This window comes from Orcinus orca, chromosome 19 (genome assembly GCF_937001465.1).
Source record: "Orcinus orca chromosome 19, mOrcOrc1.1, whole genome shotgun sequence".
Lineage (NCBI taxonomy): Eukaryota > Metazoa > Chordata > Mammalia > Artiodactyla > Delphinidae > Orcinus > Orcinus orca.
Window position 1 is genome coordinate 19,673,577 of NC_064577.1, and position 13,928 is coordinate 19,687,504.

Genomic DNA, 13,928 nt, shown 5'->3' on the forward strand with positions numbered 1-13,928 from the left:
CCACCCCACATCCCTCTCGTGTCATTCCCATGTCCCCCTGCCCATATGAAAGTCCCCCATGGTACAGTGTACTAGCCATACCCGGGCCAGGTGACCCAGCCTTTGGGAGAAATCAAGATTCTCCTGCTCTCGAACCTTCTATAGCCCCAGCCCCTCCCCGCACCCCCGGCCTCCAGGAGGCCCCTCACCTCCTGCACGTTCCACGCCCCAGAAGGTACTTTCTAACATGCATATCCGACCACATCCCTCCCAGGCTCATGGCTTGGGCTAGTAGAGGGTCCAGGAGGGCAGGGCGAGGGGCCTCGCCGTCTGGCCTCGGGGACAGCGGCTATGAATTCGAAGGTGGTCTAGGCAGACCCGTACCAGCTTGAAGATGCCCACAGCCTCTGCATGATGCTCCGCCGGCAGCCGTGTGAGGGGCGTCCGCAGGGGCGCTGCCAGCATCCCGAAGGCAGGTTCCTGGGGGCACAGGGCAGGCACGTGGGCACAGAGCTGGGACAGACGGACGCGTCTGGGGCACACCAGCCTGGGAAACGCAGGTCCCCAGTGTGCAGACGGGTAACCGGCTTGCAGAGGGGCAGACACCAGCATCTCGGTGACAGAGCCCCCACGAGGCCCCCTCGGGGCAGGAAATGAGGAGCAGGGACGACGCACTATGGATCCACCGCTCGCTACATTTCTGAAATGTTTCCAAACAGCCACCTCCCGAGCCCCCGAGGGCCCTCCACCGCTCTCCAGCGCCCCTGGAGACCCCGGCCTCCTCATGACACAGACCCAGCCACTGAAAGGCTCATACCTGATCCCACCGCGGGTGGCCAGGAGCCAGCCCCAGGCTGAGGACAGTGCCAGTTCTAACTGGGCCCCTGCCAGCCCTTACCTTGAAGTGGCACCGGACAAACTTGGCCATGGGGTAGTTGTTGATATCCAGGGGCAGCGTGACCCGGGGCTCAGCCTGAAGCCGGGGAGTCCGCACGGGGGCCACCCGGGGCATCTGGCCCGGCCTGAGGCCTGTGGACAGAGGAGGCCATGAGCGGCCTGGTCCCCTCGCGCACCCGCTCCCACCACACCGCCTGGCGCCGATGTACCTGCCACTGCTCGCAAGAGCCCAGCCAGCTCCCCCGGGACCTCCAGGTGCCCCACAGCCACCACCTGTCGCTTGCTCAGCTCCTGGGGGGACGGCACAGGGTGAGGAAACAGGCCTGCTGCTCCCCCACCTGCCGGCCTCCCTTCCTGTCCCCTGCGGCCACCCGGACCCCGCACCCACCTCCTGCCCCCGTAGCCGCACCTCCGCCACCCAGAGCCTCCACTCCGCCCTCGGCTGCAGGAGAGCAGATGGTCAGGGTGGGCAGCGGCGGGCAGAGGCGATGGCCCCAGGCCCACCTCACAGACGGGGGGCAGAGGCGCGGCCAGAGAAACGGGGTGTGGGAAAAGACAGCGAGAGAGACACAGGCAGAAGGCACAGAGTGACACTTTGGGAAGGAGAGATGCACAGGATTTCTGGGAAGTACCGGAGAGACGTGTGACAGGGCCCCTCCCCGGCGCCCACAGAACCTCCAGTAAAGGCGCAGCTCCTCGGGGCTTTGGGGTTATGTCTGTCTGTCTGGCAGTGGGTTATACAATGATAAGCCGGGACGGCACGAAGGCGAGAGCACCACCAGAGCCAGTGCTGTTCAGGTCGCCAGATTCTAATCAGGCCCGGTCACTGGGGCCCCTGCTGTGAGCCCCGCACTAGCCACACCCTTCCCATGCAGCCTCTCATTCAACTCCCTGCACATCCCCAAGGGGTGGGTGGGGAGATCGCGGCTACAGAGGGCCCAGCGGGGATTCGAACCCAAGCCCGCCCCGGCCAAGTCTCCGCCTGGGGGCCAAGTGCTTCCTCCCTGTTCCTGCTGCCCCACCCCCACCCCTGGAGCCCGACGGGGCAGGCCCAGCTCCTGGGAGGAGGGCGAGGGGCAGGCCTGCAGCACCTTGAGGTGACGCTGGTGGCTTGTACACGTGTGCACCAGGGCCCGGAACTTCACCAGACGCCTCCTCATCTGCTGATACCGCTGCCTGGGGGTGCGGAGGAAAGAAGGGTCTGGGTAGGGGGGTTTCGGGCCAGGGGTCATGAGTGACCAAGGGGCAGAGATGCCCACACCCGCCTTGCTTGGGTATCAGTGCCCACACTTCACTCCGGGGCCCTCTGCACAAAGGGAAACAATCTCGGAGAGGGGCAGTGACCTGGCCAAGGTCACACGACAACCTGAGTGGCAGGACCTGGATTAAACCGTCTGGACCATGTACCTCCAATCAGGTTGTAGTCCCAGGATATGGGACATGCCGGGGAGGGGGGGGCCCTCTTGGCTGGAGGGATTCCCACCCACCAGTCACAAGGACCAGGGGGTGGGAGGGAAGGACATCCAAAAGCAGAGACACAGAGAGTCTGATCACCCTTCCTGCAGAGGCCCTACTCTCAGCTTGCATGCCTCCAGGAACAGGGAGCTCACTACCCAAGTTCAGGCTCGGCCTTCCCAGAGCCTGGCCGTTGGACTCCAGGGAGTCCTGCCCTCTCTGGGCCACACCTGGCCAGGTAGCCACGGGCCCGGCTCTGCAGCAAGATGATCTTGCGGCGCAGGGAGCGGAAACGCCGCTGAATGAAGAAGCCGCGGAGGCAGCGCTGCAGCGTGAGGGCTGCCCGGTTCAGGACGTGCTCCCGCATGCCCTCCAGCAGCTGGTGCAGGTGCTCCTTCAGGAACAGCTGAGGGCAGGAGGCAAGGACTGAGGCAGGGGAAGGCCATGTGACTGCCTGGAGGCCCCTCCCTCTCCAGAAGCCCATGGAGGCAGACAGACAAGGCAGCCCTGGAGTAGGCTGGAGGATGTGCTGGGTCTGGAGAGGCGGGGGAAGGCGGGCTGGTGAATTAGGCAGTGGGGACGGCCGGGAAAAGTCCGGAGGTAGGATTAGCATCCATTTACCAGCTCGACTGCATGGCCTCTGGGACAGTAGCCTGCAGCCTGAGTGTTTCTGAGCCCACAGGCTCCAGCCGTGGGGCACCCAGGGGCTGAGTGCCGGTAGGACTCACCTTGCTGACGCCGACGCGGTACATGTTTGGCGTGACCGTGCACAGGCGGCTCAGCATGGACACACACATGTCCCCACTGGCTGGCAGGTTGCGCTGGAGGGACACTAGACAGCGGTACCTGCAGGGCCCAAACCCAGCGTGGGTCTATGGGACCCACCCGGTCAGCCCCCGTCTCCCGGAAGCCCGAGTCCCAGCAGTGCCTCTACTCATTGTGTCTTCTAACCAGAAAAAGGCTTTCTGTCCTCAAGACTCTGCTGAGGTGGCGCAGTGGTTAAGAATCCACCCGCCAATACAGGGGACATGGGTTCGATCCCTGGTCCGGGAAGATCCCACGTGCCGCGGAGCAACTAAGTCCATGCGCCACAACTACTGAAGCCCGCGCACCTAAAGCCCGTGCTCCGCACCACAATGAGAAGTCCGTGCTCTGCAACGAAGGGTAGCCCCGCTCGCCGTAACTAGAGAAAGCCCACGCGCAGCAATGAAGACCCAACACAGCCAAAGATAAATAAATAAATAAATAAAATTAAATAGAATAAAAGAGGCCTTAAAAGTAAGCTCAGGGCTTCCCTGGTGGTGCAGTGGTTGAGAGTCTGCCTGTCGATGCAGGGGACACGGGTTCGTGCCCTGGTCCGGGAAGATCCCACATGCCACAGAGCGAGTGGGCCCATGAACCATGGCCGCTGAGCCTGCGCGTCCGGAGCCTGTGCTCCGCAGCGGGAAAGGCCACAACAGTGAGAGGCCCGCGTACGGCAAAAAAAAAAAAAAAAAAAAAGGAAACTCAAAAATTATGAAAATTAAAAAACAAAATACTGAGCAACCCTAAAACTGTAATAAATTGTTTCAGTAGAATAAGGTGATTTACCGCCATCTGCTGGAAACTTGTCAAAATAACTATTAAAATTACTACTCTAGAATCCACACACACAGAATAAAGCTATGAAAACATACAAAACAGTAAATACATGTTCCATATAACAGGTGGCACGTGCTGATCTCGTGTACTGCATAATCTGAGCAACACTGCGTGGCAAGCCCTATTCATCCTGGGTTGCGTAATCCTAGGGCCACGGTGGGCTGGGAAGGGGTCTCTGGAGCTCAGAACCACCCTGACCGAGGTACCTGTCGATGAACGCCTGGAAGGGCAGCCGCACCGGAAAGCCCTCCTTGCGGATCCGCACAGTCTCCAGTACCCCCGAATAGCGTAGCTGGGCCATCACCACATCTGGCTCAAAGAGGCCTGGCTCCTGGGGGAAGGCTCAGATAGGGAGCCTGCACATCGGCCCAACAGATGGAGGGCCAGAGAGGCAAAGCCACTCACCCAAGGTCACACAGCATGGGGAGAGGACTTGGCTCCCCCAGGGACCTCAACCATCACATACCTTCTTGTGGTTGGGCTTCAGGCACCTGACGAACAAGGGGTTACACCTGGGCAGGGGCGGGAGGAGGGCAGTGTGAGGCCCCAGAGAAGGAGGGTGCTTACCCCTGAGGGTCACAGGGTGGGTCAGAGGTGAGGCTGGGTGCCGCGCCCCTGCCACGCCCACCTCTCCATCTTTTCCACCAGATCCAGGAGCGACTGCTGGAACTTAGCGGCCACCGTGTGCGCCTTGTAGAGCCGGGTGACGGAGCTGCTCTTGCCCAGGCGCTGAGGGGCAGCCTGCGGGGCATGGCTGGAGAAGAGGTGTGCCACCACCTGGGCCAGTCAGCAGTTAAGGCGCGGGAGACGGGAGACAGGGATGGGGAGAGACCCAGAGGCAGAAGCGAGAGAGAGAGAGAGAGAGAGAGAGAGAGAGAGAGAGAGAGAGAGAGAGAGAGAGCGCGCGAGAGAGAGCGAGAGAGAGAGACAGGGAAAGAACAAAAGGCATCAGTCTCTGCGCCAGAGGGGTCAGAAAAGTGACCCGCTGGCCCCCTGTCCTCTCTGTGAGGCCATGTCCTCCCAGCTGGCATACCTCTCAAGCGAGGGTGCTCAGCGCCTTCCAAGGGGCCCGCCCGTGGCTGGGGAACACACGGGCACTGACTCCGTGCCTGGCGCCGAGGTGGCCTGTTACAGACCTGGCCGTGAACTCTGGCAATGTCCTCAGGGGGAGGGTGCCCGTTCGACAGAGGGGGAAGTGGAGGCCGAGAAGGTGTGGGGATGGAAGAACCGCTCAGGGAGGGACGGGGTGGGGTGAGCCAGAGGCAGGACCGGGCTGGGAGAGGGGCCTAACGGTGGGCTGCGTGCTCTGGCTGCGGGGGGCTGGGGTGGTGAGGTGAGGCCCGCTCACCCGTGTCCGGCTCCGCACAAACAGGTCCAGCACATCCTGGCGCACCTGGTCGTGGTTCTTGTCCAGGAACTTGTGCACCTGGAAAGGGGGAGGGGCGGGGCAGCTCGGGCTGGACCCCACTCCCACCCCACGCAGCCCCGGGGTGTGTCAGCCTGCCTTCTCCCCTCCTCCCCCCTCCTCCTGACGGTGGGTCAGGGGCTCACAGCCCCGGGTGACCCTGGCCCTGCCCCTCCAGGCCTCGGCCTCCCTGTCTATCCTAGGAGGGACGGGTCCCTCCCCCTGCTCTGGTCCCCTCCCCTCCTGCCCCACTAGCCTCTCCACCCCCAGGGCACGGGCAATAGCCACAGCTTCACGTGACCAGTCCACGTCTTGGCCCCATCCTCAGTGAGGACACTGCCCTGTGCCCATTCTACGGATGAGGAAAACGAGGCCCAGCGGGGACAGAGGCTCAAAATCCTGGCCTGAGACGGCTCCAGGGCAGGAATGAGCAGAGGTGACAGTGGTGACAGTGACCGTTGCTGGGGGCTCCTTCTCATCACACCCACCCTGGCCCTGGACTTCTCTCACTTGCCCCGTGAGACGGGCACTATTATCATCCCCACTTTCCAGAGAAGAAAGCTGAGGCTCAGAGAGGTAAAGTGACTTGGCCAAGGTCACACAGCTGAGGATCAGCAGGGCCGAAACGGGAACAGGTGCCAGTGTCTCCAGCGGCGGGGAAGGGCGCTGGAGGCCACGGGTCTGGGTCTCACCTGGTAGGTGACTCTGCCCGCGTAGTGCTTGATGGTGAACTCGGGCAGCGGCATCTTGGGTCTGGAGTAGAGCGGGTTGGCGCCGTGGTGGTAGTGGCACTTCTGCAGAAACGTGTGGTCTGTGGCCTGGGGGCAGGCGGCGGTCAGCGGGTGGACAGGCGCCTGGCATCCCATTCCTCACCTAGTGGCAAATTCTCCAGCCCCGACTGATCCCCAGTGAGCACCGGGGAGGGGGAACAAGTCCCCTCTGCCCCCGGCTGCCCACTGCTCGGGCTAGGGCAGCCTAAGTGGACCCTGAAGACGGGTGTGCTCCCAGCTGCCCCCCATCCAGCTCAGCTGTCTCTGCACGCTCTAGTCCCACTGCCCAGAGCACCCATCCCACCCTTGTGTTTTCCAATTGGAATCTGAGGCCCAAGCACAAGGTCACCTCCTCCAGGAAGCCTTCTATGACTTCCCAGGCTGGTGCAGCCCCTCGTCCCGAGCCCCCATCCAGCCTCAGTCACCCCAGGTTTGAATGGCAGGTTGGGAGTCCTGAGCTTCCGACCCCACGCCAGAGCAGAGAGGAATGCAGGACACGAGGCTCAGAGACGTCCAGCGTCCTGAGCAAGCTCACCTGGGGGAAGCAGCACTGGTCGTCGAGGATGCGCAGGATGCCATAGGGCTTCAGCGAGATGAGGCTGATGCAGGGCTGATTGTCGGCGAAGGTGATCTCCTGCCAGTCCATCTGCTCGCGGATGTACTCCTCCTGCAGGCGGCGGGCCTCTGCCTCCGAGCCCCGGGCCCCTCCCAGCCCGTCCCCCAGGCGGACGCCATCCGGGGGCCTGGCCAGGGCACCTCTGCGTGCACGCCTCCCAGCCCAGGGAGCTCACTCCCCAGCGGGGCCACACGAACCACCTCCTCCGGGCCCTGCTCCTCCCCCGGCCTGGAACAGCCCTGCCAAGGGTGAGGAGGACCCCCAAGGGGCTCTTCTCTGCGCTCAGCACCCCCGCACCTGCCCCTCCATAACACAGGCTTTCGCGTGTGCTGGTTCCCAGCACAACACATCTGCCTCCGAGGAAGCCCAGCGGCCAGCGGGACGGGACAGAGCGTGACGGAGGACTCTCACCTGCTCCTCCTGGAAGACGATCTTGTTGAAGAGGTACTGGAGGCTCTCGTTTGCATAGTTGATGCACAGCTGCTCGAAGCTGTTGAAGCTCAGGTCCTGCCGGGCGTGCGGTGAGGCTGGGCCCGGCCCCTCCGTGGCCAGCAGCCCGTCCGTCCCGCCCAGGGCCTGCCCACCCCCCACCCCCGCCCCTGTGCAGACTCATCCCTGCCTTCCGCAGTTTCAGCAAACTGGAGCCCCGCCCACGGACCCCTGCCCAGAACCCTCGGTGGCTCCGACGGCGCACAGGTGAGAACCTGACGGTCCCATGCAAGGTGGCACATGCAGTGTCTGAAGCCCCAGGCTCTGGAACCTTCTGCCTACGTTCCAATCCTGGCTCTGCCCCTTTCTAAGCCCCCCATGCCTGAGTTTCCCCACCTGTAAAATGGGGATAACGACAGTGCCCACCTCACAGGGTGGTTGTAAGGATTAAGTGAACTGATACGCCAAGCGCTTAGAACGTCAGCTGGCACACAACAGGGGCCACGGGAGCCGCAGCTGCCACTTCTGTTATTCTAATTTTGCCTGTCTCTCTCCATGCCCCCCACCCTAACCGCCCAGATGACTTCCACCTCCCCAGACACCACGGCCCACACCTCTGAGCCTCCGCATAGGCTGTTCCCTCCACCTCAAATGCCTCGGCTGGTTTGTAAGGAATGAGCTCAGGACGTCTCCTCCGCCTCCAGGAAACCTTACCTGATGCCTGCCCAGCTAGGGTTCTGCTCCAGGCTCCCCCAGCGCCAGGCTGCCTCTGTTACAGCTCTGACCACATGTGTTCGTCAGTGTTCGTCCTCATCCCACCCAGTCCCTCCTAGAAGCGCCCCGAGGTCGGGGCCCAGGTCTGGTTCTTTCTGGGGTCCCTGGTGCTGCCCACAGGGCCTGGCGCCCGGAGGCCCCACGGAGTGCTTGTGGGCGAGCGGAGGGAGATAATCATAGGAGAGGGCCCTGAACAGATGATGGTGCAAGAGCGCCCCCCGGGGTCCCACCTCGAAGCCATAGATGTCCAGGATGGCGATGGACAGCGCGTCCTGCTGCGGGGATACCAGCGCGTTGACCCTGGCGATGAGCCAGCTAAAAAGCAGCGCGTACAGGACCTTGGCGATGGCATCCCTGGAGCAGAGATGGTGTTTGGGGGGAGGCGGCAGGCACAGTGAGGGGGCGGGGCACCTGGGGCTCAGGCGGGAGGTGTGGCCTCACCTGGCATCCACGGCACTCTCCACGGTCAGGGGGGTGAAGATCTTCTCTCGCATTGTCTCCTGCGGGGGATGCAGCCCCTGAGTGACAGCGGGTTGGCCACCACCTCCGGAAAGCCCCCAGAGGACTGGGGGTGGGGGGCGTGGGGAGGGGAGCCGGGGAGATGGTGTCTCAGGCACGAAGTCAGCCAGGGGCAGGACAGACACCCTCGTCCCCCCTTCTGCCTGGCTTGCTGGTGGGACGAGGGCTGCCGGTCTGAGGGGCAGACAGAGGCAGAAGCAGACACAATGGTGACATCAGCCTGGGGAGGGGGGAGGGCAGGGGTGTGGGAGATACTGGCCCAGCCGGGGGTCAGGGACGGCTCCCTGGAGCAGAGGGTACCTGTGTTGGGCTTGAGGACCAGTAGGCGTGAAAAAGGGCACAGCACTCCAGGCAGAGGCCCGGAGACTGGTACCAAATGCCTTTGGGGTCTGAGGTTACCCACCTCTGGGCCAGACCCAGAAGATGGACAGGCTGGGGAGGTGGGGGAGAGGGGCAGGGGGCCCACACAGGACGGGGCACAGAGCAGCTCCGTCCAGGGCTGGCAGGAGGCTTCGATAGCATACCCCGCACCCAGGGACTCACGGTCACTTTGAAGGTGATGGCCTTCTGCAGGCCCTCGGGGGAGACCTGCAGCAGCTCGGCCACGGCCTGGATCTCCCGGGCGCTCACCACCGAGGCAACCTCCTGCGCGTCTGTCTGCAAAACACCCACAGGAGTGCCTTCTGAGCTAAATAAGCTTTTTATATGAGTTCCTATAAAAAACAGAAACAAACGAGAACAGCCAGGAAAATTCTAAAACAGGAGTACACGGGTCTCTGGAGATGATAAAACATAAAGTTAGAATAATTAAAACACTGTGGGGACAGACACACAGTTCGTAAACAGGTCAACGAAGCACAGTAAAAGAGTCAGGAGTTAGACACAAACGTACGCGGGAATTCTCAGTACGGGATAAACACGTATTTCTCAAGTTGGGAGACTGAGTCACCATCTAAACAAAAAAGCAAGATCCCTACCTTGTACCTTACTAGAATAAATTCCTGATGAACCGGAGATTTAAATGTTAAAAAAGTAATCACAGAAACCATAAAAGGTCTTCAAACAATGGTAGGCATGGGTTTTTATAATTTCAGAGAGACAGAGCTCTAAAATCATAAAAAGTCTGAAATTTCTATAAGACTTGATAAATGAAATACCTGAAAATAATTTTTTTAATGTGCATAGCAAAAAACCCCACCCAAAACCGAAACAGCAAAAAACCTGTAAATAATGAAAATATAAATGATAAACCAGAAAATATATTTGCAATTCACCCTAGAGACAAAGGGCTGATTCCCTTAACATATACAAAGAGCTCTCATACGTCAATTAGAAAAAGACGAACAACCCCCAAAGCGGAGAAGGAGACCAAACGATCTGTGCTTCTGGCTGTGAGCGGCGGTATTTCAGCCAGTTCTTCAGCCTCCAGAGGACGCCCATGTCCCAAGGGAGCGGGCCGTGCGGCCGTGGTGTCCCCTCACCTCATACTTCTCAAAGTAGACGTTGCCCAGGTGCAGGATGGAGGCCAGGATGCGGAAGATGCTGTCCTGGTCCTCGGCGCTGAAGCCCAGCACCTCCATGGCGGCCAGCAGCCGGCGGAAGTCGTCCGCGTCGCTCTTCCCTGAGATCTCACAGTTCCCACCCTGGGCGAGGGCAGGGCAGGGGTCGGGGACCCTGGGTGGGGGCCAGGAGCCCTCAAGGTCCCTGCTCTGCCCCGGCCTGCAGTGTGGCCGGATATCCCAGTTCTCTGTCTACTCCCGAGGGCCGGAGGCTCCGCGCGGGCACCGCACACCAGGCCCTGTGCTGAGGGCTTCGTGTCCATTTCCCTCTTCTAATCCTCACACACCCCTGCAAAGCGGGACTGTGCTGTCCCCATTTTACAGACGACGAAAGTGAGGCTCTGGAAGGAAGTGTAGTCGCTCCAGGCCACTTAGTTCTATTCTAGGCTCCAGAAAAACAAAGAATCAGGTCGGCCTCCCCTACCCTGGCCTCGGACCCCAAAGACACCTGTCCCCCTTGCCACGATGAGACATCGCCAAGTCCAAACTCACCCTCCCAAACCTCCATCACCTTCGCTGGCCATCAGGACGCCACGACTTGGCTCTCTCGGCCCACGCGGAGTGATGGTGGGAGGGGACCGGGCCAAGGGCCCTCAGATGCCTGCTGGCTCTCACCTGGTTCAGGTAGTAGTAGGTCTCGGCCTCCTGCAGGCTGAAGGCCTGCCGGAGCTGGGCGGGCAGCCCAGCCAGCAGCTCATAGAAGATGTGGTAGTTCCTCTCGTTTTTGGCCTGTGGAGTGGGTTGGAGGCTGCAGAGAGGGGAGCCGCCGACCTAGGTGACCCCCGGACACACGTACAAGCCCAGCTATGCCCACAGATACAAGTACACACACGGGCCTCAGGTGAGACTGGTGCCCCTGTGACGAGTGAGCCCCAGCCTGGCACTGGCGGGGGGTTGGGGGGACCCTGGTGTGGTGGTGGGGCGGGGCTTTGGGCAGGATTTAACTCTGCTTGGAGAAATGAAAGAAAGGTGGCCCTTTTCACATGTGTACCAGCTACACAAGCCTCTGCACACGTGTGTCCACAGACCAGACGTGTACTCGCAGGGCCAGCCAGGGTGGTGGACACAGACTGTGGCCAGGCCTCAAGCCAGGCCCTTGGGACACAAAGGGGAACACGGCAGACAGAAGCCCCTGGCTTCGTGGGAGCCCACCTGCCGGCCAGGGGAGACAGACCCTCAGCAGAGCACCGTGAGTGGCAAGAAGCGCTCTGCAGAGAAACAATGCAGCCAAGGGGGTGGGCGGTGGTGGGGGGCGGGGGGGTGCTGCATTTCTTCACCGGGCCGCCTCCCTGGGGCGTGACCTTCAGCGAAGACTTGGAGGAGGTGAGGGGTTCGACCACGCAGCTGTCTGCGGGAAGAGTGCTCCGGGTAGAAGGAACAGGCGCTGCGAAGGCCTTGTGGCGGGATGGGGCCAGGTGTGCCTCAGGGCCAAGGACGGGGGCGCGGGGGAGGGGAGGAGACGCGGCCACAGGCTCACACACAAACACACACACACACACACACACACACACACACACAACACACACACAGCCGAGCCTCGTGCATCAGCTCAGCCAGGTGCCAGGCTCAGAGGGTCTGCACGCCCCACACCCGACCCCATCCTGACACACCTGAAACACGATCCTGGATTTCTCGAGCAGGTACTGCGAGGTTATGGCACCAGAAATCACGCTCCTGGAGAGGGAGCAGAGTCAGCTACGCTGGGCACCGTGCACGCAAGGCCCCGGGGCGGCTCCACCGCGGCCCACTCACCCTTCCAGAAAGATCTCCACAAACTTCCCAAAGCGGCTGGAGTTGTCATTCCTGACAGTTTTGGCGTTACCGAAGGACTCCAGGAGGGGTGTGGCCTCCAGGATCTGGGCGCCAGAGGAAGACTCGGGCATTGCGGGGAGCCCGCGGGGGCCTCCCGAGGTCTCCCACCGCCCACCCCATGCCGCCCGCCCCGCACCGCACAAGCGTGCGCACACGCACCCCCAATACCTTTATCTTCAGGAGCCGCCAGCACAGAGGAGGAGGGCGGGACAAGAACAGAAGCAGGTCACCCGCAGGACCCACCGGCTCCCCCCAGGACGCCGGGGGCCTCCGACCGCGGAGGTAGTGGCCGAGCCCTCCCGGCCCGCAGGCAGGAGAGCCGCCAGCTGAGAGCAAACCCCAGAGCCTCAGAGCCCCAGGTGTCTTGGCTCGGGGACCGTGGCATGGCCCGAGGTCGGGGGTCTGCTGGGCCTTCCTGCCAAAGGGCTCTGGGGGTGTTCTCGCCCCCCTCCCCAGCCACCACCGGCCGTGAACCACCCAGTCTCCTGGAAAGGCCTCCTACCTGCCCCGCCTGGCTCCCTCCAGGGGTCCTCCGCAACCCTCGGGAGGTCCCATCCCCCACCCCCGGCTCCCACCCTTCGGGCTCCAGGCCCTGCACGGCCCAGCCCCATCTCCTGTCCCCTCCCCACTCTGCCCAGCACTGCAGTCCCCTGACTGTGCCTGCGCCAGCCTCTGGGCACTGGCGCTCTGCCCCCCTGCAGCCCTCAGCCCTTCGTACGTCCATGTCTCTCGCTAGAGCGTCAGCCCAACAGGCAGGACGCTGTGCGCACATGCCTGGTGGTCAGCACCCACACAGGACCTGGCAGTAGGAGGCTCTCAACAAACACCTGCTGCGGGGGCGGGAACCTCCCTGGTGGGCCAGTGGTTAGGACTCCGCGCTTCCACTGCAGGGGGTGTGGGTTCCATCCCTGGCTGGGGAACTAAGATCCCCACGTGCCGCACTATGCGGCCAAAACATACAAAAAAAAAAAATCTGCTAAATGGATGAAATGGGGGATAGCATTTTATGAGAGCAGAGCCGCCAGGGTGTTGTAGCTAATCACAGCACCCACTTATTAAGCACCTACTGCATGCCAGACCTCTTGCCCCAATTAACAGCATCGTTAACAAGCCTACGAGGTAGGTGCTAATATCGCCCTTGCTTACAGATCAGGAAACTGAGGCTGGGAGAGGTGAGGCAGCGTGCTCGGGACTCCAGGGTTGGAAGGAGCGAGGGCCCAAAGCACCACAGCCCATGTCAGCGATGTAAGCAGTGCTCTCTCTGGCTGCATCATTTCCTCAGGATAAACTCTTAGCGGAGAAGTAGGGGGCCCGGTGTGCACAGAAATGATACACTTCACCTTGGGGACGGTGCCAGTTCCCTCCACCTGCTCACCCACAGTGTCGCTCAGTCCCAGAAATACTGTGCCCACCGTACAGAGTAGTGGACTAAAGCCCGGAGGGGCACAGGGGCCGTCCTGGGGGTGCTTAGGGAGTCAGGGTCCGCCTGGGCTTTGGCTTGTACTGTCCCTTAGCCTGGGTGCCCCTTGTGGGCACCTGGGGGTGGGTTCTCTCCTCTAGTGCCCAGCACAGGGCAGGGCACACGGCCAGGGGTGGGAATATCTGGCCCCATGGGGCCGTCCAGCCCAACCCGCGGGTGCACCGGTGCCTGTGCCCCGGGCTGAGCAGCATTCAGCCACTCCGAGACCCTACCCCAGGGAACCCTTGTCTCGTTCCCAGCCCAGAGGTGGCGCCTGTGGCCCAGACCTCGGCTGATCAAGGCACGCGTGGGTCCAGTGAGGACGCGTGGCCAAAACCAGTCCAACAGGAGGGAGCCCTGAGACCTCCTGGCCCGGTGGGCAGTGTGGGCCGTGGCGCTGCGGCATCATTGTGCTGACCACGGGAGACAGATGAGGACGATGTCCAAACGTGCGGGAGGGTGGGGCCGAGACAGGGGACGTTGTCTAAGACCCTGGACCCAGCCTTGCCTGAAACTGACCCTAGACCCAGACCGTCCGACTGCAGGAGCGGCTCAATGGCGGCCAGGAGGTGAGTCCACGGTCACCCCAGCCAGCAGGCGCATCTTCACAGCT

General features: G+C 61.9%; 1 protein-coding gene across 1 annotated transcript in view; it reads right to left on the minus strand.

Moving 5' to 3' along the window:
- MYO15A (myosin XVA) overlaps nt 1–13,928 on the minus strand; it is a 53,011-nt gene that overhangs the window by 27,412 nt on the left and 11,671 nt on the right. Inside the window, exons 7-28 of the mRNA XM_033422709.2 lie at nt 12,025–12,030; nt 11,797–11,900; nt 11,655–11,718; nt 10,660–10,773; nt 9,967–10,128; nt 9,029–9,142; nt 8,408–8,466; nt 8,197–8,320; nt 7,175–7,270; nt 6,683–6,814; nt 6,070–6,195; nt 5,321–5,398; nt 4,601–4,749; nt 4,439–4,484; nt 4,179–4,303; nt 3,060–3,177; nt 2,562–2,737; nt 1,968–2,052; nt 1,286–1,318; nt 1,086–1,167; nt 878–1,008; nt 364–459 (exon numbers count right to left, since the gene is read on the minus strand). Coding sequence (XP_033278600.2) covers nt 364–459; nt 878–1,008; nt 1,086–1,167; nt 1,286–1,318; nt 1,968–2,052; nt 2,562–2,737; nt 3,060–3,177; nt 4,179–4,303; nt 4,439–4,484; nt 4,601–4,749; nt 5,321–5,398; nt 6,070–6,195; nt 6,683–6,814; nt 7,175–7,270; nt 8,197–8,320; nt 8,408–8,466; nt 9,029–9,142; nt 9,967–10,128; nt 10,660–10,773; nt 11,655–11,718; nt 11,797–11,900; nt 12,025–12,030 — 2,220 coding nt within the window. The remainder of the gene's footprint in view (nt 1–363; nt 460–877; nt 1,009–1,085; nt 1,168–1,285; nt 1,319–1,967; nt 2,053–2,561; nt 2,738–3,059; nt 3,178–4,178; nt 4,304–4,438; nt 4,485–4,600; nt 4,750–5,320; nt 5,399–6,069; nt 6,196–6,682; nt 6,815–7,174; nt 7,271–8,196; nt 8,321–8,407; nt 8,467–9,028; nt 9,143–9,966; nt 10,129–10,659; nt 10,774–11,654; nt 11,719–11,796; nt 11,901–12,024; nt 12,031–13,928) is intronic.